This window comes from Amblyraja radiata, chromosome 22 (genome assembly GCF_010909765.2).
Source record: "Amblyraja radiata isolate CabotCenter1 chromosome 22, sAmbRad1.1.pri, whole genome shotgun sequence".
Taxonomy (NCBI): domain Eukaryota; kingdom Metazoa; phylum Chordata; class Chondrichthyes; order Rajiformes; family Rajidae; genus Amblyraja; species Amblyraja radiata.
The window spans coordinates 15,191,161-15,218,159 of NC_045977.1; the positions used below are offsets into that span (position 1 = coordinate 15,191,161).

Consider the following 26,999-nt stretch of genomic DNA (forward strand, 5'->3'; position numbering starts at 1 on the left):
TCTCACTGTGCCTCGGTACACACGACAATATCAGAAAAACAGTTGCAGTCTTTCAGTTTTTCAACTAATTATTTTGCTGACTCTTGAAGAAGGGCATCTTATAGAGTGCGTGTGTGTGCGTACATCTAAAGTTGGAGAATTTGATATGGAGTCAGGACGCTTGCAACACCCCCGAAAGAAAATGGAGATGTTGTCCCTATAAGAATCGTGGAAGCTAAATCTACGCCTTGAGTGGATAACTTTTTACAAATATAAAGATCGATCAGATATTCAATCAGAATTTCAAACTGAGATCTGACAGGTCGTCGGTTCCAATCCTACAACACAGACTGCAGGGAATGTCCAAGTGTGGATTCCTGTGGTTGCCTGGGTCACTTCAATCGGATTCCTCTATTTGTCAGTTGGTAGGAAGGGTGGGTAAAGGATTTGGCACCGACCGGCTTGTGTAGAACATAATGTGTAGAACATATCCTGGCCAGACACGGATGTAGACAATCACAAGACTCATAGCGATAAGAAGGATAATGGGTTTTAAACCGTTTCTACACACTGAAAAAAATGACATCCTTACTTTCTGTATCTGTGAACTTAGCTGTAAGTGCCTGTAAGCCAATCTGTTGCAGTCTTTCTGTTTTTCAACTCATTCTTTTGCTAAAACTTGAAGAACGGCATCTTAAGGTGTGCATGTGTATCTGAGTGCGTGTGTGCGTGCATGCGTGAACACACACTTTGGGTCTGCTTGCACAGACGTGTGTGTGCGCATGTGTATGTGCGCATGCCCTTTGTGTCTGCGTGTGCATGTACTTTGTGTCTGCTTGCGCGCACGTGTGTGTGTGTGTGTGTGATTGCACGCACTATGTGTGTGTGCGTGTGCACTTCTGTGGGGGGGCGGGGGGGGCAGTTTCAAGTGTGTTCTCGTAATTCTGTCCAGATTAACGGACTGCCAATTGCTGGAAAATCTTGTGAAAAACAACAGGAGGAGAGGAGAGAATTCAGAGGAGGTTTACGATAATGATCCCAGGAATGATTGGGTTAACATATGATGAGCATTTACTTGTTGGAGTTGAGAAGGATGAGGGTGGGGGGGGGGCTCATTAAAGTTTATCAAATAGTGAAAGGCCTGGAAAGAATGGATGTGTGGAGGATGTTTCCACTAGTGGGAGAGTGCCATGGGATACTTTACAGAGGCTGTGGCCTCAGAATAGAAGGGCGTACCTTCAGAAAGGAGATGAGGAAGAATTTCTTCAATCAGAGGATGGTGAATCTGTGGAATTCATTGCCACATATGGCTGTGGGAGGAAAGTAGTCATCGCGTATTTTTAAGGTGGAGATTGACAGATTCCTGATTGGTATGGGTGTCAGGGGTTATGGGGAGAAGTCAGGAGAATGGAGTTGAGAATAAAAGATAGATCAGCCATGTCTGAAGAAGGGTCTCGACCCGAAACGTCACTTATTCCTTCGCTCCATAGATGCTGCCTCACCCGCTGAGTTTCTCCAGCATTTTTGTCTACCTTCGATTTTTCCAGCATCTGCAGTTCTTTCTTAAACGATCAGCCATGTATGAATGGTGGAGTAAACTCAATGGGCCGAATGGTCTAATTCACCTCCGATGCCTTATGAACTAATGAAAATCAGTGTGGGCCTGTAACATGTGAAGCCCAGTGCCCAATGAAAAACTCAACTTGCGATAACTGGTGAACGGAAAAAAGTAAGATGGTTTTGTAGAAGTTGAACAAACTTTGCATTAAGGGAAGTGACCTGTAACTGAACTAGGGCTTTGTGCAACTGGAAACTTTGTCTTTTTATAGTCTGTCCATTTATCAGTGATGGTGTGCACAGACCACAGCGGAAATAAGTGTACGTAGATAAGTCTGCTGTGGAGATTAATGCAGATCATCCATCTTGCACTAGACCGTGGTCTTAATTGAAGAGTTTGAACATCATAATCATATTGATTTATGTTTTATTCTTTGAAAAAATGTATTTGTACTGGGAAGAGAAAAAAACATCTGGGGTTATAAATATTTTCAGATTCTCATTTATTGTGTTTGGGAAATATAATGTTAGTGTTTTTTTCATGACTCCAGGGAGACCTGGGGCTATTTATTGCTTTCTGAACATTTCTCTTTCGTGATGCAGCAGCAAAGCCGTCAAGATATTGTATAATGAAGGGCTGATTTGCCCCAGGTTATGGACTTATGAAGCTGCCCCTTCCTGATTTGATTTATGCAAAGGAATCATAAGATCATAACTGATAGGAGCAGAATTAGGCCATTCAGCTCATTGCATTTACCTGTGCCATTCAATCACAGCTGATCTATCTTTTCCTTTCAATCCCATTCTCATTCCATCTCATAACTCCTGACACCCATATTAATCTCTAACTTATTAATCACAAACATATTAATCTCTGCTTTAAAAATACCCAATGACTTGGCCTCCACAGCCATCCATGGTAATGAATTCCACAGATTCTCCACGCACTGGCTAAAGAAATTCTTCCTCATCTCCTTACTAAAGGTATGTCCTTTTATTCTGAGGCTGTGTCCTCTCAGTTCAATTTAGTTATTGTCACGTGTACCGAGGTACAGTGAAAAGCTTTTTGTTGTGTTCTAACCAGTCAGCAGAAAGACAATACATGATCACAATCAAGTCTGAAGAAGGGTCTCGACCCAAAAGGTCGCCTATTCCTTCTCTCCATAGATGCTGCCTCACCCGCTGAGTTACTCCAGCATTTTGTCTACCATCTCTTTTGCACCTTTCCAGCATTTGCAGTTCTTTCTTAAACATGATTCCAATCGATCCATTTACAGTGTATAGATACATGATAAGAGAATAACGTTTAGTGCAAGGTAGTGTCCCGCTGAGTTACTCCAGCATTTTGTGTCTATCTTCGGTTTAAACCTGCATCTGCAGTTCCTTCTTAGCAAATCCATTGTTTGTTTTGGTTAAGGACACAGCCAAGTTCAGAGCACCCAGCTGATTCAGTACGCTTAACATTGTGAGCACAAAACTCTAGGCTAATGCTATGGTGCAGTGCTTAGGGAGTTCTGCACAGGCCTGCAAAAAGGGGGGGGGGGGGGGGGGATGTGACATGTGTTCATCCAACCTGTTTTAGTTTGAATGACTGATTGATTGAAAGATACAGCATGGAAACAGGCCCTTCGGCCCAACGAGTCCATGCCAACAATTGATCATCTGTTCACACTAGTTCAATGTGATCCCATGTGAGGCACATAAGGGGCAATATACAGAGGCCAATTAACTACAGACTTGTACGTTCTTACTCGCAGCAATGAAATTCTTCCGTATTTTTGTGCTGTAGTAAGTAACCATGGAAAGAAACGCTGTGTCCTATTTCTCCACATTCATCTGCATTAATCTGGGAGAGGAAGATTACAGGAGTCACTTGGCACGTTGCTGACTTCACATTGAAAAGGCCACCTTTGATGAATTGCCACTGAATCTATTGATTTCAAGAATGGATTGGTGTTTCTTATGAGGTGTGTGCACTAAACCTTTCCCTTGAATCAGCAAATGAGGCGCTGGCTAATATTAGTTTACTGACCACACTCTGAGAGGTGTAATGTCGAAAGCAGCTTGCCTTTTTTAATGTAGTTTATCCCACAGTGAATGAAACATAATCGATGAAGTTCTCTGTTCTTGAAGAAAGCAATTGGTATTTATTTTAGGTCCCCCCCTTTTTCCTGTGCCCCCCTCCCTGGCGCAGACCCATTTCCCCCACTACTCTGCATCCCTTTCGCCTTTATTTCCCACCCCTTCCCTTTCCCTCCCAACTACATTCTTCCCACAGGCATTACATCTCACTCCTGGCCTCTCCTGATCTGACATCCTTTTGTTTACTTTTCATCTCAAACCTTTGTCCACCCATCTGCAAATCCAACCCCCCCACACCTCTATCCACCCATCACTCGTGGAAACATAGAAATGCAGATGCCAGTTTCCAGAAAAGATAGGCACAAAGTGCTGGGGTGACTCGACGGGTCAGGCAACATCTCAGGTGGGAAAGGATGGGTGGCGTTTCGGGTCGGGACCCTTCTTCAGCGATGCGGTGCACGGAGAGAGAGCGATACGGGGCACGGAGAGAGAACTGAAGGCTGAAGAAAGGTCCCGACCTGAAACATCACCCACCTTTCCCCCAGAGATGCGTCCTGAACCACTGAGTTACTCCTGCACTTTGTGTCTATCCACCTGTCACTTATCTGGCTTTGTCCCACCCCTGCCTCTTTTCCATTTTTCCTCCCCATTACTAGCGTAACCATTCGGTGAAAATTTCAGACGAACCAAGGCGTCACCTCCAGAGATGCTGCCTGACAATAAGTTGCACCAGCACTTTGTGTATTAACTAGGCCAAGCTTGGCAAGAAATGAATGCTTCTTTGATGAACTTGCCACTGTATTGTACATGGATGGACCGAACAAGGAAATTTGAGGACCTTGTTGGAATTTACTATAAACCTACAATTTTCTTTACGTTGGAACCTGTGAAATAGATGTGTAGGAAGTAACTGCAGATGGTAGTTTATATCAAAGATAAACACAAAATGCTGGCCGCTATTCAATCGTGGCTGATCTATTTTTCCCTCTTAAACCCATTCTCCTGCCTTCTCTCCATGTATCATTTGACGCTCTTACTAATGAAGAATGTATCAATCTCTTCGTTAAAAATACCCAATGACGGCCTCCACAGCTGTCTGCAGCAATGAATTCCACAGATTCACCACCCTCTGGTTAAATAAATTCCTCCTCATTCCCATTCTAAATGTACATCCTTTTATTCTGATGCTGTGCCCTCTGGTCCTCAACTCTCCAACTCTGGAAACATCATCTCCACATCCACTCTCTATATAGACCTTTCATTATTCAGTTGGTTTCAATTGGAAATATCCCTTCATCCTTCTAAACTGCATCGAGTACAGGCCCAGAGCCGTCAAACTTTAACCCTATCCTCCACAGATACGGAGCCCAAGACTGTTTGGAGATGTGAATGATGCTATGCAAGTGTAGACCACTTTGGATGCCAATCATGTGGTATAGGGCATGCAACCAGTGATGTATGGTGGAGCTACCAAAGTCAATTTACCCAGAAACTCGTCTGTCAAAAGGCCGCAAGAAGCAGAAGCAACAGTAACTTCTCTAAACAAAAGCAGATTAATTTATCCAAATGAGGAAGTGACTGGAGGATCGTTACATTGAAATTAAGTGCTTGAAATCAACTATGTGCTTTCTTGGAATCAGATTCAGATTCAGATTCAGATTCAATTTTAATTGTCATTGTCAGTGTACAATACAGAGACAACGAAATGCATTTAGCATCTCCCTGGAAGAGCGACATAGCAAATGATTTGAATAAATAATAATAAGTGACCGGGGGTGGGGGGGGGGTGATCGGCAGTCACCGAGGTACGTTGTTGAGTAGAGTGACAGCCGCCGGGAAGAAGCTGTTCCTGGACCTGCTGGTTCGGCAACGGAGAGACCTGTAGCGCCTCCCGGATAGTAGGAGGGTAAACAGTCCATGGTTGGGGTGAGAGCAGTCCTTGGCGATGCTGAGCGCCCTCCGCAGACAACGCTTGCTTTGGACAGACTCAATGGAGGGGAGCGAGGAACCGGTGATGCGTTGGGCAATTTTCACCACCCTCTGCAATGCCTTCCGGTCGGAGACAGAGCAGTTGCCATACCATACTGTGATGCAGTTGGTAAGGAATACGCAAGGAACTGCAGATGCAGGAATCCCAAGTAAAACACAAAGTGCTGGAGTAATTCAGCAGGTCATGACAGCATCTGTGGAAGAAATTGACCCAGTCTGAAGAAGGATCACGGCCCGAATCATTGCCTATCCATTTCCTCCACAGATTATGCCTGATTCTAGACTTTTAACAATACAGTGTGTAAACAGGCCCTTCGGCCCACCAAGTCCACGCTACCCAGCGATCACCCCATACGGCAGCACTATCCTCCACACAAGGGACAATTTACAATTTTTTTACCAAAGCCAATTAACCAACAAACCGGTACGTCTTTGTGGTGTGGGAGGAAACCGGAGCAGCCGGAGGAAACCCACGCGGTCACAGGGAGAACGTAAATCTCTGTATAGACAGCACCCATGGTCAGGATCGAACCCAGATCCCTGGCGCTACCACTGTGCTGCCCCTGCTCTTCTGCCTTCTCCAACTCTGTGTTTTAACTTGTTTTTCTTCTTGCTGTTTGGTCATCAAATTGATTGATGCAGTCATCTGTACTCTGGGTGGTGATAACACTTTCACAACGTTCAGTCTGTTTTGAAAGGTATATATTTTTCAAGTATCTTATCGGCCTCTCAAGAGAATCGCAAAGTCCCCCACAAAGGAACTAAAGTTCAGAAGAAAGACATGAAATAATAGGGCTGCAGTTATTTTCAAGACACCATTGCGATAGACGTAGCAATAAAAAGGTTAAATTATGTTCCATGATAATTCCTCACTGTCTTATAGTGAAAGGACACAAGCCAAGTACTAGAAAATTAACCGAATGTATGGGCGTTGTGCAGCTGTGTGGGTGCGATGTTGCATAAAATCACTTTAAAGGCCTTTTCCTAAACTCTGACCTGCCTTTCTTCAAATGATGAGTGATGTGCTGTGTTAAGCCTATTTATCTTTTATCACCATTGCCAGTCAGGCTGCTAAATGCTGAGATTTACTCTTGGAGCAACCTAACCATGTCATCGTTTAACCTGGTCCCTTCACACTTGGCGCGGTGATCAAGAAAGTGCGTTGGTGCGTTTACTTCCTTGGGCGTCAGAAGATGGGATGTGTCCACGTGGCTTCCCTCGACCTTCTCCAGATGCGCTGCGGAGCAGTATCCTGATGGGACGCATGGTCACCATGGCAACTGCTCTGCTCTTGACCCCCTGAACCAGCAGAGAGTGGTGAACACAGCCCAGTCCAACACAGGCCCATCACTTCCTTCCATCCAGTCCATCGTAAGGGTGCAGGGCATCAGGAAGGCTGGAAGTTTCATCAAGGACGCCTAGCACCCTGGCCATCCCCGTTTCTCTCTTCTACCTTCCGGGAGAAGATAGAAACATAGAAATTAGGTGCAGGAGTAGGCCATTCGGCCCTTCGAGCCTGCACCGCCATTCAATATGATCATGGCTGATCATCCAATTCAGTATCCCGTACCTGCCTTCTCTCCATACCCTCTGATCCCCCTAGCCACAAGGACCACATCTAACTCCCTCTTAAATATAGCCAATGAACTGGCCTCGACTACCCTCTGTGGCAGAGAGTTCCAGAGATTCACCACTCTCTGTGTGAAAAAAGTTATTCTCATCTCGGTTTTAAAGGATTTCCCCCTTATCCTTAAGCTGTGACCCCTTGTCCTGGACTTCCCCAACATCGGGAGCAATCTTCCTGCATCTAGCCTGTCAAACCCCTTAAGAATACGACAGGAGCTTGAGAATCCAGCCATCCAGACTTCAGAACTACCTCCCCACGGCTATCAGACATCTCAGGGTGGCGCAGTGGAGCAGCGGTAGAGTTGCTGCCTTACAGCTCCAGAGACCCGGCTTCTATCCTGACTACGGGTGCTGTCTGCATGGAGTTTGAATGTTCTCCCTGTGGGTTTTCTCCGGGTGCTCCGGTTTCCTCTCACATTCCAAATACATGCGGGTTTGTCGGTTCATTGGCTTCTGTAAATTGTCCCTTGTGTGTGTATTGGATAGAATTGATGTGCGGGTGATCGTTGGTTGGTACGTAGATCTCTAATCTAAACTCTCTGAACTAATCACCTCTTCTGCACCCTCTTCCCAGAGATGCCTCTATGTCCTCTTACTGCAAACTCTACTCATTCTGTTATTCAGTTGTTGCACTTCAGTATTTTGTGCACTACTTTGGTTGCATTGCAATCTTGCATCATTCCGCTATTTTGCACGTTTTGCATTTATCGGAACTATATATATATATGTATATGTATTTATAGCCATTTTATATTTACCATTTTTCTGTGAGCTTCATGTGGGCAAGGATTTTCAATGCACCCTGTAGATGACAATAATCTAATCTGATCTGAATCTGAAAATCCTATCTAAAACCAACTGGCAACCCTCTCTCCACATTACAAAGTACTTCCTTCCATGTCTCTCTATTGCAGCAAGAGGGTTTCACTTCCCCAGTTTTGGTGAAAGATTCTCACGCTGAAACTCTGCTTCAGTGTCCACAGATACTGGCTGACATGGATTATCTGGTTTTAATTTTATGGTTTTATGATTCTTGATGCATTCAGCCTGAGTTATTACCAGATATGTCTAAAGGAACACGAGGAAGAAAAAAAATATAACCTCACGTTGTTCCATTAAAAGCCTAAGCATTGGCATAAGCCCATTGGGTGGCCTGTTCCGATTCTGTTTATACAGTGTAACTCTAAATAGGCACAGGTGAAGGGGGAAAGATTTTACAGGAATCTGAGGGGTAGCTTTTTCATGCAAAGGGTGGTGGGTGTATGGAACGAGCTGCTGGAGGAAGCAGTTGTGCCAGGGACTATCCCGACATTTGAGAAGCAGCTGGACAGGTACATTGATAGGACAGGCTTAGAGGGATATGGGTCAAGCGCGAGCAAGCGGAACTAGTGTAGATGGGACATGTTGGTCGGTGTGGGCAAGTTGGGCCAAAGGGCCTGTATGATTCTATGACACAAAGTGCTGGAGTAACTGGGAGAGTCAGACAGGCACCTCTATATATATATATCTATATATATATATATATATATATCACGCACACACGCACACACATTAGTGCAATAATAACACTAATAGTCATTGTAGTTCAGATCTTATTTAAGATTGTAGCGTTTAATAGCCAAATTGATGTTTATGGCGATTCTGAAATAATACATAATTTACATGGTACATTAATTTAAAACTTCGGCAAGTTGTTAAAAATAAACTCGATAAACATATAGAAATAAAGACCTGCATTTCAGGTCTTTATGTTGGCCTTGCCTTTGAGATACACATCCTGTGAAAGAAAAACGAAGAATACTATACATTTTTAAGCACGAAAATGTTGCCTGTTTAAATGTACCACAGTTGGTCAGCTATATCCTGCGTCTGCTGAGGCTGATAAGGAAAAAAAAGTTTTTTAGTTTAATTTAGTTTAGATTAGAGATACAGTGCAAAAACAGTCCCTTTGACCCACCGAGTCAAGTGTCGATCAATGATCACCCATGCGCCAGATCTATCCTACACACTAGGGACAATTTTACAGAAGCCAATTAACCTACAAACCTGCACGTCTTTAGAATGTGGGAGGAAACCAGAGCACCTGGAGAAAACTCGCGCAGTTACAGGGAAAATGCACAAACATCTGTACAGACAGCACAAGTAGACAGGTTGGAACCCTGGGTCTCTGGCGCTGTGAGGCAGCAACTCTACCGCTGCTCCATGGTGCCCCTTTCGTGTCTCCTGCTTTTTGAGATAAAGGGGAACTTTAAAACCGAATTAATGCTTCTGTCGAACAAGGAAGGGAGGTTTGGCCCATATCCCTCTAAACCTGTCCTATCCATGTACCCGTCTAAATATTTCTTAAACATTGCGATAGTCCCTGCCTCAACTACCTCCTCCGGCAGCTCGTTCCATACACCCACCACCCTTTGTGCAGCAATGTTACCCCTCCAGTTCCTATTAAATCCTTTCCCCCTCACCTTAAAGCGATGTCCCCTGGTTCTCGATTCGCCTACTCTGGCCAAGAGACTCTGTGCATCTACCTGATCTATTTTTCTCCTGATTTTGTACAACTCTATAAGAATAATAAGGATAAGCGTAGGTTGAGAAGAATAAACAATGAGAACAGTGTGTTGGAGCCACATGAAAATAAAATCTGTGACCTCTAGATTATCCTTCATTTTTCCACCTAAAATGGATTATTTTTAGGACGGTAATTTGTTTTTTGGAGAATATTGCGAAGATTGACTGCACGTAGGTCACAATCACTTCCTAACACATGTAAGAGGTAGTTTTTATTAATAAGCTTTTTGAAGCCTGTAGATTTAACAAGGCCCTTGGACACGGTTTCTTGACTTAGTGCCAAAAATTGTTTAAACAGCGGGCCGGGAAATTAACTTTCAGAATTATGTTCTGAAGTCATCCACAGATCTTCCACAGTCACGCTGTAGAAAACATTTTATCTGGATGCTTCACAGCATGGTTGGGGTGGGAGATTGCAACCTTCACGAGGACCTCCCAGTTTTGACGAATGCAATCAAATAAGATCAAATAGACCAAGTTGTCCTACAACTTTAGGCTGTGCACATCATACGCAAGAAGAATAACAACATGGTTTGGGAATAGCTCTATTCGAAAATACAAGACATTGCGGAGAATTGTGGACGCAGCCCAGACCATCGCACAAACCAACCTCCTTTCCATTGACTCCATCTACACTTCACGGTGCCTCGGCAAGGCCACCAGCATAATTAATGACCAGTGTCACCCCCTCATCCGCTCTTCACCCTATCCTGTCAGTCAAGAGGTACAGAAGTGTGAAAACGCACACCTCCAGATTCAGGGACAGTTTCATCCCAGCTGTAATCAGGCAATTGAACCATCCTATCAACAACTAGAGAGCAGTCCTGGGCTACTATCTACCTCATTGGGGACCCTCGGGCTATCTTTGATCGGACTTTACAAGACTTTATCTTGCACTAAATGTTATTCATGTTATTCCCTTTATCATGTATCTGCACACTGGGGACTGCACAATTGTAATCATTTGTAGTCTTTCACCAGATAGGTTAGCATGCAACAAAAGCTTTTCACTGTGCTTCAGTACATGACAATAAGCGAAAGTCCCAGAGAATGGTGACTAAATTGGTAATATCCCAGTGTTACATTTGCATGAAGATAAAGAGTCTGGTTTCTTGCCTCAGATCATTTCAGTATCTTTTAGTTTTACATAGAACATTGCAGCGGAGGAACAGGCCCTTCGGCCCACCTTGTCTGATCCAAACATGATGCCAAGATAAACACATCGCATCTGCCTGCACATGATCCATGTGCCTCCCTGCATGTTCCTATCTAAAAGTCGTTTAATACGTCGCACCTTATCTGTAAAATTGAACCTGGATCTTTGGCACTGTGTGGTTGTGGCGCTATGAGTTGCATCACAAACGTCACCCTTCCCTTCTCTACAGAGATGCTGCCTGTACCACTGTGTTACTCCAGCATTATGTGTCTTATCTTCAGCCTAATCATTTCTTTGGTTGAGTCACTAGCCTATCTTCTCATTACACTGCAGTGAAGCGCCCTGTGTTATGTTTTACAATGTAACATTCACCCTGCAGGCGTTAGTTCTTAGTTTACTTTAGTTTACACAGCATGGAAACAAGCCCATCGGCTCACCGAGTCCGTGCCGACCAACAATCACCCACACGCTACACACCAGGGGGCAATTTTAACAGTAGCCAATTAACTGAGAAATGTGCACGTCTTAGGAATGTGGGAGGAAACCGGAGCACCTGGAGAAAACCCACGCAGGTCACGGGGAGAACGTGCAAACTCTGTACGGACAGCACCCGTAGTCGGGATCGAACCCGGGTCTCCGGAGCTGGGAGGCAACAACTCTGCCGCCGCGCGTTTTGTTCTTTGTTGGCAGAATGGAAGCACAAGCTACAAGATGGTGTTGGGCAGTGCGGGAAAGGCTGCCCTTTGGAACGTGACAGCTAAGAAATGGATCCTTTTTTTTCTCCCCTGAAAGATTTATTGGCGTTTCGAGCTCTTTTCCCCTGAAGAATCTGCTTGAACAGCGGTGAAGGTTGAGCAGTTTTTGGATTTGCAACCAAATCATTGACTGTAACAAAGCAAGGAGCTATTTTTAGCCACCTTTTGACATCAGCGGTGACGTGGCTGCCTGACTCGAGCTATTTTAAGAGGCCAATGAGGAAGGAGCTCATCTGTTAAACATCATGCTGCGGGGCAAGGGGAATTGGACCCTGGTTGTGAAGATGGATGGTGCGTGTGTGTGGAATATTGATGGGGTGCAATTAGCCATTGTTGTGCAGAGGTCTAGTTCGATGCACACTGCTGAAACTACAGCCTGCACTCTCCTCCGATCACAAAGACTTGAGGCTACACCTTTGAAAAAGCAATAAAAAAAAATATTTCTCCCTTTTGCACATTAATCATTTTGAAAATTGCTGCCTTTGATTTATCCTTTTGCATACCTTTCATTCATTTGTTCTATGTACCTCTTCATATCTCTCGTTTCACTCTCCCCTGACTCTCAAAGGGTCTCGACCCGAAACATCACAGTCATAGAGTCATACAACGTGGAGACTTGCCCTTCGGCTCAACTTACCCAAACCGACCACCATGTCCCATCTACACTAGTCCCACCTGCCTGTGTTTGGTCCATATACCTCCAAACCTGTTCTATCCATGTGCATGCCTAATTGTTTCTAAACCGATGCAATAATCACTGCCTCAACTACTGCTCGTTCCGTACACCCACCACCCTTTGTGTCACCTACTCCCTTTCTCCAGAGATGCTGCCGGACCCGCTGAGACACCCCAGCATTTAAAAAAAAATCAAAATAAACTTTATTCAGTGTGAAAAATATATACAAAGCTGGTACTGTGCAACGATTCTTCCGACATTCTCGGAGTCTATCTTTGCTGAAAAGATAACTGCCTGCTTCAAAGATTTGCGTTGCTATAAAGCCTTATCTCATTGCATTTTACAACCACTCGAGTATATCTGAAGGGCAATCACCTTTAAACCAGGAAAGTGACAGTTAATTTGCAAACTCCCATAGGATGAAAACGATTAGATAATCATCATTTTCAATTATGTTGATTAAGGGTAAACATTGGCGATGAACTCCAGGGTTTGCTGTCCTGTTATTTGAACTTGTGGTAATTCTTTATAATGGAGATCTTTTACATCAATTGAAGAGAACAGTAAAGGGCAGCACGGTGGTGCAGCAGTAGAGTTGCTGCCTTTCTGTGCCAGAGATCCGGGTTTAATCCTGACTACGGGGTTGCTATCTGTACGGAGTTTGTACGTTCTCCCCGTGACTGTGGGTTTTTCCCGGTTGCTTCGGTTTCCTCCCACACGCCAATAGCGTACAAGTTTGCAGTATATTAGCTTTGGTAAATTTTGTTGCGGAGACCCCAATAACAGGGACTGTGTGGGTGGGGGGGACCCAGTGATTGGGGCACATGGTGTGTGGGTGGGGGGACCCAATGTCTGGGACACGCTGTATGTGGGTGTGGGGATCCAGTGACTGGGGCACACTGTATGTGGGTGGGAGGGACACAATGATTGGGACACGCTGTATGTGGGTGGGGGGACATAATGACTAGGGCACACTGTGTGTGGGTGGGGGTGGACACAATGATTGGGACACGCCGTGTGTTGGAGCAGGAACCCCATTGCCATCTTGTCACTTTCAAGTGTCAAGTTGGGAGTATACCCACAATGTTGTATAGGGACGGAGTCCCAAGATTTTGACCCAGCGATTATATTTCCAAAGAAGGACACAAAGTACTGAAGTAACTCAGCGTGTCAGGCAGCTTCTCTGGAGAACATGGATGGGTGACAATAAGGGTTCCGACTCAAAATGTCACCTATCCATTTTCTCCAGAGACGCTGCCTGACCCGCTGAGTTACTCCAGCACTTTTCCGTCCATTTTGGGTAGAAAATGGTCTTTGTCGCATGGACAAGTTGGGCCGAATGGCCTGTTTCCATGCAGTATGATTCTATAGCTCTCTATTTAATTCATTTTTCCCCAATGCAAAATGTTGTCACTATTCATAACCTTTATCCACTACCGCAGTTTCTCTTAAACTATTCATGGGAGCTTGCTTTGGACCAGCCATTTGCAGCATTTTCTACAGCAGTGGCTGGCTTCCATAGGTATTCTGTAGGTTGTAGCAACCAGCGGGGCTTCCTGTCACTACGGAAATATTGATTTATGTTTTATTGTCGGTATTGAATAGCCAGCCTCCAATGAACCACTAAAGATCCCTCCAGTCATTGGATGGATTAAAAATTCCAGAAGTTCCACCAATAAACATAATTTATCAAAATATTAACAACACAGTGGCACAGCGGTAGAGTTGTTGTCTCACTGCGTCAGAGACCCAGGTTCGATCCTGAATACGGTTGCTGTCTGTTCGGAGTTTGCATGTCCTCCCTGTGACCGCGTGGGTTTTCTCTGGGTGCTCCGGTTTTCTCCCGCATTCCAAAGACGTGCTGGTTTGTTGTTTAATTGGCTTCTGTAAATTGTACATGGTGTGTAGGATAGAACTAGTGGATGTGGAATCAAAAGTCGATGCGGACTCGGAGGGCCGAAGGGCCTGTTTCCACACTGTATCTCTAAACTAAACTAAATGACCAGAAATTTGAGCAAAACACAAAATAGGAGGAATTGAAAGGGTCAGACAGCATCTGTGGAGTGAACAGATAGGTGATAGTTGTCAGGGGATGGTGCTTCAGGATGAAATTTGACGTGAATGCGTGGTGATTAACTTGTGTAATGGGATTGCAGAACTGTACAATGGGTCCATCGTTCCATCCATGGCTTTCAGAAAGAACTGTATATTTCCCCCATTAAACTTGCTTCATGAATACTTAACCACTATCCCTTCAACAAGCTGCCATTGTCCTCTGCTACCCGCGCTGGTTATGGTGCGGGAGGTGGGCGGGGCAGCTGGTAAATGAGCTGCTTCCCAGCTCCACTGACCCGGATTGGATCCTGACCTCGGCTGCTGTCTGTGTGGAGTTTGCACGTGCTCCCTGTGATTGCATGTGTTTTCACCGGGTGCTCCAGATTCCTCCCACTTTCCAAAGGCGTGTAGGTTTGCAGGTTAATTGCCCTCTGTAAATTGCCCCAAGTGTGCAGGGAACGAATGCAAAAATGCAATAACAGAACTGATGTGAGAGGGCGATTGATGGTCGGCGTGGACTCGTGGGCTCGAAGGGGTCATATCCACCCGGTATCTTTTTTTTAGATATACAGCGTGGAAGTAGGCCCTTCGGCCCACTGAATCCATACCACCCAGTGATCACCCATACATGTTGTATAGGATAGAACTAGGATAGACCGTACACCAGTTCTATCCGACACACTAGGGACAATTTATAGAGGCTGATTGGTCGACAAGCCCACATACGTTTGGAATGTGGGAGGAAACCAGACCACCCAGACGAAAGTCATGCTGTCACGGGGAGAACGCACAAATTCCGTACAGACAGCACCTGAGGTCAGGATCGAACCCTTGTCTTTGGCGCTATGAGGCAGCAATTCAACTAATACACCACTGTATTACAGGACTAATACACGCCCTGTCCCTGAACTCTCTTAACTGAATGGGAAGTCTTTGTGCACCCAGTTCTCGAAGGCAGGGAGGGATTGGACTGTTTGATGCTAATGCCAGCACGTTTGTTTTTTGTTTCTGATCACAGTACAGGATAGGACAGCTGTACACCATCAGCAAGCACAGCCACGAGCAGAGCGACAAGGGTGAGGGGGTGGAAGTGGTTAAGAATGAACCACATGAAGATCCCGTGCATGGAAAAGGCCAGTTCACGGAGAAGAGGGTCCACCTGTCCAGGTAAGCCACCGAGATGCAGCAGATGGGACAAAGCCCCCTGCCAGATGTTGAGCAGGTGCTAGCCCGTATGGATCCCACTACAGATGTGACTGACTTTAGAAGGATGAGGGGAGGGACCGCATTGAAGTTTACCAAATAGTGAAAGGCCAGGATAGAGTGGATGTGGAGAGAATGTTTTCACTAGTGGGAGAGTCTAGGACCAGAGGACATAGCCTCAGAATTTAAAGAACGTTCCTTTTGGAAGGGGATGAGGAGGAATTTGTGGTGAATCTGTGGAATTAATTGCCACAGAAGACTGAGGAGGCCAAGTCAATGGATATTTTAAGGCGAAGATTGATAGATTCTGGATTAGTACGGGTGTCAAGGGGTTATGGGGAGAAGGTAGGAGAAATTCCATCGGGTGGCGCTACGAGTCGGCAGCCTCACCAGCAGCTGTTCGTCCTTTCGACTTTTTTTTGTTTTTAATATGTTTAAAAGTGTGTTTCAGTATAGGGGTGTGGGGAGGGAAAGTGGGAAACTGTTTTTCAGTCATTTACCTCGGTAGAATGCAACTTTTCTCCTAGTCGTTTTTTCGCTCCCCCTCGCGGCCTAACAGCGTGGATTGGTGCGGCCTCTCCCGGTCGGGCCCGGAGCTTTAGCAGTGGGCGCAGCGCGGACTTTCCATCGCGGATCCGGGTGTTTCCTTGCTGGGGATCGCCAGAAGAAGTGCTCTGATCGCTGGCCCGCGAACTACGACATCCTGAAGCCGCGGTCTGCGGAGCTTCTAGCCGCAGGCGCGGCGTGGATTTTCAATCGCAGAGTCTGGGATCCCTCGCCGGGGATCGCCGGAGAAGAGCTCCGACCGCCGGCCTGCGGCCTATGACACCGTGAACCCGCGGTCTCCGGTAGGAACCAGCCGATTTGGGACCTCCAAGCCGCGGGTGTCCGTCCATCCCGACGTCGGAGTTTCGATCATCCCGACGAGAGGGCCTGTACATCGGGCCGTCCGTAGCGGCGACTGCGGAGGGTTCATGGTCCCGACCACGGATGAAGAAAGGAGGAGGACTGACTGAACGTTATTGCCTTCCACAACAGTGAAGAATGTTGATTCCACTGTGGTGGATGTTCATGTTGTATTCTACTGTGTGTTGTGCTCTTTTTGATTGTGTGGCTGCATGGTAACTCAAATTCCACTGTACCTTAATTGGTGCATGTGGCAATAAGTGTAAACTTGAACTTGAACTTGAACTTGAACTTGATCAGCCATAATTGAATGGCGGAGTAGACCTGATGGGCCGAATGGCCTCATTCTGTTCCGATCACTTATGAACTTATGAATGTCCACTCGTACTAAACAGACTGACCTTGCTCTCTCACATATCCCAATAACATCAGTGACTAGAATAAGGAAGACAATTCACTGTTCTTGTAAAAATAAAAGATTCTCAGATGATCTGATGCAAGATCCCAGACTCTTTATCTTCACGTAGGTGTAATACTGGGATATTATCAATATTAGTGACTATCCTCGAGGTCTTTAGTTTAGTTTATTGTCACATGTGGAAAGGTGCAGTGAAAACCTTTTGATGCCAGCTATCCCGTCAGGGAAAAGACCATACATTACAATTGAGCTGTCCACAGTGTACAGATGCACGATATTGGGAATAAGGATTAGTGCAAGATACAGTCCAGTACTGTTTATTTATAGACAGCCCGAGCATCTCTAACGAGGAAGATAGTAGCTCAGGACTGCTGTCTATTTGTTGCTGATAGCAGTTGGGAAGAAACTGCCCCCAAATCTGCCCCACCATTTCCCATATGGGTGCTGGAGTTAATTTCAAAGGTCACTAGTGAGGCTACAAGACTGTGTTCCCAAATAAAACAACACTATCAACCTTTAAAATAAAGACAGAGGATTGGAATAACTGAGCCGGTCAGGCAGCATCTGTGGAGGAAATAGCAAAGACGATGTTTTGGATGGCACGGTGGCGCAGCGGTAGAGTTGCTGTCTTACAGGGCCAGAGATCCCGCTTCGTTCCTGACTATGGGTGCTCTCTGGACGGAGTTTGTACGTTCTCCCTGCGATTACGTGGCTTTTCTCCGGCTGCTCTGTTTCCTCCCACACTGCATAGACGTGCAGGTTTGTATGTTGAATCTGTAAAATCGCTCCAAATTAGGATGGCATAGACTAGTGCGCCGACAGTATCTCTAAAACTAAAAACGAACCCGAAACACCTTCAATCCATTCCCTCCATAGATATTGTCTGACTTGCTGAGTTACTCCAGCACTCTGCATGTATTTTCTCTTTTCAGTATCAATGAGTCAATGATACTTTATTGTCACATGTACCTAGGTACAGTGAAGTGCTTTGTTTTGCACACAACCCAGTAAAATCACATAGCAGACTTCACCTAGGCAGTGTCCAAGTGTCGCCACGTTTTGGCTCTGACAAAGGTTTACGGATCTGCAGCTCCTCGTGTCTTCTATCTACCGTTATGTTGGTGTTCAATTAAAGAATGCAGTTTCAAATAGGCTTATGTCTACGCTACGAGTGGCTCAGGTCTTACTGAATGCTCAATACTGGGCTCCATTCAGTTTGGTAAGGATACCATTATCCATATTAGTTTTTGTGGGAATTCAAGAGGACAACCTCTTCCCTGTTAAACATTGACATGTCCATTCCAGGAAAGGTTTAAGTAATAATGCTGTTGACTTGAGGAGTCATGGACCATGAGTTTCTTAAACTTGCAGTGCGGAGAAATCATCTCGGTTTGGTGACATGCCTTGTCAGGCACTAAAGTGAATCCAACCAACGCCTCCCACCGCTCAACACATCCACATTCTGGTCTGAATTTGGGCCATATATTGACTGCAATTTTGTGCTCAGCTATTTATTGAAACCTTATGTATGGAGTCATAGAGTCATACAGTATGGAAACAAGCCCTTCGGCCCAACTTGCCCACACCGTCCAACATGACCCATCTACACTAGTCCCACTTTCCTGCGTTAGGCCCATTTCCCTCTAAACCTGCCCTATCCATGTACCAGTCTAACTGTCTCTTAAACTTTGCAACTTAAGGTATAGGACTTTTTCAAATAAACAGAAAAAGAAAACAAAATTGAAGACCTTCATAACTGTTTTTTATGCTGTTTACACTGGTTAAGTTCAGTATTATTAAGTCTTTAAGATAAAGTTGTTAGATAAGTCAGAATCTAGCACAATTAGCGCAAATCCAATTTAACACGTTACTTTGTTTAAACCGTCAATCATGCATCACAGTTGAAAAGAACATTAATACAAAAAAACTACCACATCCCATCTCTAAACTGAGCCTGATTGAGAAACCAGGGCGATGTTGGAACAGTGAACAATCACATCGGAGACACAGAGTGAGATAGAGCGTGGAAATAGGCCCCTCATTTCCACCAAACCCACGCTGCCATCAAGCATCCATCTACACGGAGTCAAATCTAATCCTCCATTGGCTGCACCACTGTCACCTCTCACCTTGTCCAACCTACCTGATCCACTCGACAATGTGAGGCCACCAGATCCACCCAGCGCATGACTACCCGATATTACCCAACTCATGACCCTACTGTTTAAGAAGGAACTGCAGATGCTGGAAAATCGAAGGTACACAAAAATGCTGGAGAAACTCAGCGGGTGCAGCAGCATCTATAGATGCTGCTGCACCCGCTGAGTTTCTCCAGCATTTTTGTACCTTGTACCTCACTTCTCGATACATCTCCAGCATTTTTGTACCTCATACCTCACCTCTCCAGCATCGTGTACCTCATGACCCTATCAATTCAACAACGTGACTGCCTGATCTACCCAACACATGAGCCGACTGTATCAAATCAACAACATGACTACTTGATCTACCCATTACATGGTTACCTGATCTACCCAACACATGACTATCCTGATCTGACCACCTGTCCAAAAGACTTTCAAATGTTGTCATGGTACCTGGCTCAACTATGTCCTCTGGCAGCTCATTTTATATACCCCCCACCCTCTGTGTGAGCAAGTTGCCCCTCGGGTCCCGATTAAACCTTTGCCTTCTCACCTTAAACCTCCGTACCCTACTCCGGGTAAAGGGCTCTGTGCATCTACCCTATCTATTCCCCTGAGGATCTTATACACCTCTATCACCCCTTGGCCTCTCTTGCAGTTTTTAATTAATGATAACTAGAATTCCATATTCTGCAGTGAAATGCTCTTAGTTGAGGTTGGGAGATTAAAACAACTTTTCTGTTATAGTTTCCCTCTCCAACTCGCTGCCCTTTCCTGCTATCAGCTGATCTGTATGTTATACTCAAAATAGTCTCCATGGATAATCCACCGTGGATAATCCCGTGAGAATCCACTGCTTGTGAGCGATCAGGTCACTTTCCAGACTCTAGCTCCCATCTCCATTGGTAAATTCTTTCAAGTATAACTAATGCCTCTCCCCCCCCCCCCCCCCCCCCCCCTCCCTCTCCTGAAGATAGACACAAAAGTCAGATAGCTTCTCTTAACCTTGAAAATAAAATTTTCATGTTCATCATCACTGATGCTATCTTGTTAATTCCAGATTTTAGGCCAACTGTGTCTATGCCAACCATCATTGCCACACTAATCCTACCCAAACCGGTTTTGTGTTCCCGCCTCTCCCATAAAATCTCCCTCCCTCCTCCCACCCGCGTGGATTCTACACTCATCCACACACTTGGTGGCAATTTAATTTTAGTTTCAGTTTTTTGTAGTTTTAGAAATACAGCGTGGAAACAGGCCCTTCGGCCCACTGAGTCCGCACTGACCAGCGATCCCCGCACATTAACACTATCCTGCACACACTAGGGACAATTTACACATACACCAAGCCAATTAACCTACATACCTGTACGTCATTGGAGTGTGGGAGGAAACCGAAGATCTCGGAGGAAACCCACGCGGTCACGGGGAGAACGTATAAACTCCGTACAGACAGCACCCGTAGTCGGGATCGAACCCGGGTCTCCGGTGCTGCAAGCGCTGTAAGGTAGCAACTCTACCGCTGCGCCACTGTGGCCGGCAGTGACCATTTAACCTCCCATCCTATATAACTGGCTGAATATAACAGCCTCCAGGGAAAGATTCTGAAGTCCTGTTTCTGGGATAATAGTCCAAGTCTCAACGAATAATTTGTACTATTCCTCCGTATAAATGCATATTCACATCATACATGGCATAAAATAAATCGTTTATGGCTATTGTCTTTTTATTTTCATTGAAAAACTGGCCCTCTCTATAGTCCAGCTCCTCACTCTTACATTAAGGGAAAAATAAGGTTTTAGTTGTGCAGTTCTACCTCATTGAAGACCCTTGGACTATCTGTAATCTACTGGACTTGCACTAAACATTATTCCATTTATCCTGTATCTGTACACTGTGGACACCTTGATTGTAATTATGTAACCAAAAAAGCTTTTCACTGTACCTTGGTACACATGACATTATAATAATAATAATAATAATAATAATAATAACTTTTATTTATGGGCACCTTTCAAAAGTCTCAAGGACACCTTACAAAAATTGAGCATGTAGAGGAAAAACATGTAAGGGGAATGAAATAAATAGTAGAGACATGACTAGTACACAAAGTAAAGACAATTCAATACAAAACACAGTATGAGGCAATTAGTGCACAGATGAAAAGGGACGGGGACGTGGGGCTAAGGATAGGCAGAGGTGAAGAGATGGGTCTTGAGGTGGGACTGGAAGATGATGAGGGACACGGAATTGCGGATCAGTTGGGGGAGGGAGTTCCAGAGCCAGGGAGCTGCCCTGGAGAAGGCTCTGTCCCCAAAACAATTAGACAGAGACGGATAGAGAGACAGACTAAACTACAAAAAGTCTATAATAATGTAATAATAATAGTGTAAAGATCCTCTGCTGGGATTTAAAAGTAACTAGATTGTATCCATTCTCTGCACAGACCTGCTTCTAAATTCCAATATCTGATACATATGAAGTTAGGGTAGAACCTTCAAAGTGGCAAAAAAAATAAATCAATTCCTATATTTCTAAAAAAAATCACTGTTCCACATCACCGGATAACTTCTCCTGACTTCTTAAGGATGTTTGTTGAAAACCGAGAGACTTCAGCATTTGTGATTCACAGTTCAATGTTTCCCTTTTCCTGTGGGGATGAGCATTGCTCTTTCCACACCCTCGCCAGAACTCGGAATTTAAAGCATGGATGATTATAGTGATAAGCAGAGCAGTTTAATGGTTTCTCCTGTCCCACCAGCCTGGTGTAATCGGCACTATGAAGTTGCGGGAGGTATACAATACAATACAATACAATACAATACGGGTTTATTCGTCACATTGCACATAAGTGCAAGTGAAATGAATATGTCAGCAGCGATACAATGAGAAAGAACACACAAAACACAATAAAAATTTAACACAAACATCCACAGTATATGGTTCAATGGTGCTTTTTATTGTCTTATGTGCGAAGTGCTAACACAGTGAAATTCTTTATCTTACAAACCGTCCAATAGAGTATGGGCATACCCCCGATCCTCGATTAGCAAGTGTACAGAAATAGTCCAGTGAGCCCGCATGTAAGAGAAGCCGTCTTTTGGCGCCATGTTCAAAGTCCCCGCTCCAGTTCTTATGAGCGGTGCCTGTTCCAGGCAAGTCCCAGGCTGTTGCGGGGCCTCCAGCCATCGCCTTCCTTGGACACCACGTCCCTCTCCTCGCCCATCCACCTTTGTTCCCCGGGGGGTGGGAGCCTCCCGCAGCCGACCTCGAGGGTATGTCAGACCCCGGTTCCCTCTCCTCTCCTACCGGCCTAGCTCCTCGCCCATCGTCGTCACCGGCTCCATCCTCACGGTTTCTGGTCCTCGGGGGACGAGCGGATATAGTGTGATACTTTTTAGGAGGTTTGCAATAATAAGCACAGTATTGATCATCAAGATCAGATTCTACAAAGAAAAATTTCACACGATGTCCCAAAGTGTTTTATAGCCAAATACTTTCCCAATGTCACGTTACTGCATTGAAAGCAGTCTTGCAGGGTGATGTAACCCTTCTAGGGAGCACCGGATTTAAGATGCTCTCCTTGATGGAGCTGCTGCGTCACAGTGCCAGGGACCCGGGTCTGATCCTGAGCTCAGGTGCTGTCTGTGGGGCGTTTGCGCGTTCTGCTTTTGACCGCGTGGGCTTCCTCTGGGTGCTCCGGGTTCCTCCACAGCACCCGAGGACAAGATCGAACCCAGGTCTCTGGCGCTGTGTGGCAGCAGTTCTCTCAGCTGTGTCCCTGGGCTGCCCTAAGCTTGGATGGATAGAGGATAGAAGATGGGATGCTGATTATTGGATGTCAAGTTTTCAAGAGAACACAGGCTCAGGTGAGGATTTCAGCAGCAAATGAGTTGAGGCTGCGGAGAAAGCAGTTGGCAGTCATACATGGCCAGAAGCTGATCTCAGGATGACTGAGGGGGCAGCACCCGAGACCCAGGTTCGATCCGACTACAGGTGCTGACGACAGAGTTTGTACGTTCTCCCTGTTTGTACGTTCTCCCGCTTGGGTTTTCTCCGGGTGCTCCGGTTTCCTCCCTCATTCCAAAGACGTGCATGCTTGTAGGTTAATTGATTTCTGTAAATTGTACCTCGTGTGTAGGATAGAACTAGTTTATGGGTGGCCGCTGGTCGGTGTGTGGAAGAGTCTTTTCCACACTGTATCACAAAACCAAACCAAACCAGTCAGTCTGGTTCAAGCACAGGCTGTGGCCAGAGCATCGATCTTCATGCGTAAGGTGGAGCAGCAAGGCTGGCAATGGAGAGGAATCACATCACATTGATACATTCACCAAACACACTTCAGTTCACAAAACACCCTGAGTTACTCCAGCATCTGCAGTTCCTTGTATCCATGCTTCAGTTCATTGTGTGGAAACTGGGAGTGGAGAGTGTGGATAATATTCCTCTGCCTCAGACAGATTTGGTGTTCAGAGGAAGACAGGCTGTGCATATTGTGAGCCCAGAACAAATGTTGTTTTACAGAGCATAGATTTTATTTATCCTTTACCTTTTTTGACTACATTTGTGACTTGTGGCCTTCCCGGGAGAAGTATGCACGTCACATTATCCACACGAATAGAAAAGGCATCACAGATCACAGCCCCTTGCTGAGTCTAGAGCACTTGTCCCTGTCGATATGTGAGTCCAACTTCTTTGCTATGGGTAGCCAGCTGGGCATGTGGTCCCATTACAGTTCCTGGCATAGTTAATTTCTGCCCAAATCAATACACCGACTGTCAAACTGAGTGAAGTAATGTCAGGCTGGCTTTCGGCTCTTAGTTGCAATCAAATGTTTAGTTTAGACACAAAATGCTGCAGTAACTCAGCGTCTCTGGATAGAAGGGTGACGTTTCGGGTCTGGACCCTTCTTCAGAGATGCCTCCTGTCCCGCTGAGATACATCCAGCATTTTGTATCTATCTTTGGTTTAAACCAGCATCTGCAGTTCCTTCATACAACAAATGTTTAGTTTACTTTGGTTTAGAGATATAACGCAGAAACAGGCCCTTCAGCTCACTGAGTCCGCGCCGACTAGTGACCCCCAGCACACTTACACTATCCTACACACACTAGGGACAATTCACACTTTTTACCAAAACCAATTAGCCTACAAACATGTACGTCTTTGGAGTGTGGGAGTGAAAAGCTACTGGGTTACTGAACACAGGGAGAATGTACCAGCTCCATGCAGACTGCACCTGTAGTCGGGATCGGATCCGGGTCTCTGGCGCTGTGCCACCATGCTGCCCGCTTTCCCATACAAATATACAACACAAGATATTAGATTCCCCTTGACCGCATGGGTTTCCCTCGGGTGCTCAGGTTTTCTCCCACGTTCCAAAACCATACAGGTTTGTAGGATAATTGGCTCTTGTAAAAAATGTAAATTGTCCCTAATGTATAGGATACTGTTAGGGATCGCTGGTCGGCACGGACTCGGTGGGCCGAAGGGCCTGTTTCCGCGCTGTATCTCCAAACTAAATTAAAAATAAAGTACCACACTGAACTAAACACTAAGAACAATTTTTACAGAGGCCAACTAACCTACAAATTGGTAAGTCTTTGGGATTTGGAGTACCCAGAGGAAACCCATACGGTCACAAGGAGAACATACAAACTTCACATGGACAGGACCCATGGTGAGGATCGAACCGGGTTCTCTGGCGCCGTGAGGCAGCGGCTCTACCCACTGCGCCACCGTTCACCCAGAGGTCAGCTGAAGATTCAGTCAACAGTAATTGAATGCAGACTGCAGATCTTCCGGACTCAAGAGTAATGATATACGAATCCAACCGCCCGCTCCTGTCAGATCTCACTAATCTTCCTGCTTCAGCTCGGCGTTTTCTTTCGTTTGAAAGCAAGATCTATCAAATGTCGTATTACATGTCAATTCTGTTAAAAAGGTTCGACTTTCATGCCGAGTGCATGTTCTTTGATGGATTCAATCTTTACTCGACTGATTGCCGACAACACTTCACGAATACTTCATGGGTTGGAAATTGCCCTGTGATGAGTTGAAATGGGGATATATCAACGCAGGTCTCTCCATGGTTCACCGCAATGGAATGGCTCACAATTGAAAGCGAGGCATTTGTTCTGTAGCAGTCCATCCTCCCCCGCGTCATCTGCATTGTGACACAATTACGGTTGCACAATAAAATGGTGCACTGCGATAGGCAAGTGCTCAGGCAGAGATAAGCCATCTACCCAATGGATTTAAGAACATGGCAGGGACAGCGCAGGTTTGGGTCCTTCAGCCCACCATGTTTGTGCCCAACATGAGGCCAAGATAAACAGATCTCATCTGCCTGTATATGATCCGTACCTCACTATTCCCTGTACTTCCATGTGCCTGTATAAAAGCCTCTTAAACACCACTATCGTATCTGCCTCCACCACCACCACCCCTGGCAAAACGTTCCAGGCCCTCACCACCGCTCACTGTGTAAAAGAACTGGACCCGCACATCTCCCCTCTCATCTTAAAGAAATGCCCTCTAGCGTTGAACATTTCCACCCTGGAGTACATGGGTCTGACATATATCTATGCGTCTCATAATTTTATATACTTCCGTCAACCTCGTACTTTGCAGAGAAAACAGTCCAAGCCGATCCGACCTCTCCCTGCAGCTGGAACACTTTAATCCAGGCAGCATTCTGGCTCCGACCCGAAACGTCAGCCTTCGACTCTGAGTGCATGATTTGACAGGGTGATTGCTGGTCGGCGTGGACTCGGTGGGCCGAAGGGCCTGCTTCTGTTCTGTATCTCTAAAGTCTGCAGCCTAAAAGATGCAACTGTGCCGGCTATCAGTCAAAAAAATGCTTGTGTGGCTGTAATGTGCTTTGAGGCATTCTAACATCAGCAAGGCTGCTACGGAAATGCAAGACTTGATTTACAGTCGCTTTACACTGACCTGTATTGATTCCTAACATCCTCTGTCCTGTGTGGTTTAATTGCCCAAACTACTCGGAGGAGCTAAAAGCATTTGGAACAACTCAGCATTGCTTTGCAAAAACATGCAAGTGCTCACTGCAGCCAAAATTACAGCAATTAAATGAAAGATGTCAACCTGAGGTCTAGCTACAGTGATGGGCTTCTACAGCAGCAGCTCAAAGGGCCTTTGGAACGGAAACTCAATATTCTAAATTGCCCATCATTCTAAATGATGTGAAGGGCAGTGGAAATGTTGATGGAAATCTGGAATGTACACAAAATCTAATTATGTTTATTGCACCGCTGTGTTTACCAATGCGGGCGTGGGGTTAGTCTCTGTTGTAATGTCTCGTTCTGGAGGGAAGGGAGAAATGACCAATTCTGATCAGCAGCAACAGTTCTATTCATAGACGTCTTTAAAGTAGCAAAATGTCCCAAGGTGCATCATTAACAGTGAAGCAAAACAAGTTTTGGCGTTTTCGGACATACAGCATGGAAACAGACCCTTTGGCCCACCGCATCCATGCCGACTGCAGTGGCACGGCAGTGCTGCCTTACAGCGCCAGAGTCCCGGGTTCGATCCTGACCAAGGGTGCCATCTGTATGGAATTTGCACATCCTCCCCGTGACCGAGTAGGTTTTCTACGGGTGCTCCCATTTCCTCCTACACTCCAAAGACGTACAGGTTTTAGGTTAATTGGCTTCGGTAAAAATTGTAAATTGTCCATAGTGTGTAGGATGGTGCAGGTGTACGGGGTGATCGCAGGTCAGCGCGGACTCGGTGGGCCAAAGGGCCTGTTTCTGTGCTGTATCTCTGAAGTCGGAAGACCAAAGATCACCCATGCACTAGTTCTATCCCACACACTAGGCCCAATTTACAGAAGCCAATTAACCTCCAAACCTGCCCGTCTTTG

General features: G+C 45.5%; 1 protein-coding gene across 4 annotated transcripts in view; it reads left to right on the plus strand.

Annotated features, from left to right (window-relative positions):
• The window catches only part of LOC116985614 (cytoplasmic phosphatidylinositol transfer protein 1-like), a 179,142-nt gene that overhangs the window by 75,322 nt on the left and 76,821 nt on the right, over nt 1-26,999 (plus strand). For all 4 annotated transcript variants that reach the window (XR_004415311.1, XM_033040462.1, XM_033040461.1 and 1 more), the window contains exon 3: nt 15,459-15,607. Coding sequence is in view for 3 of the 4 variants with exons in the window: in XM_033040462.1 (XP_032896353.1) it covers nt 15,459-15,607 (149 nt within the window). In the remaining variant the exon portion in view is untranslated. The remainder of the gene's footprint in view (nt 1-15,458; nt 15,608-26,999) is intronic.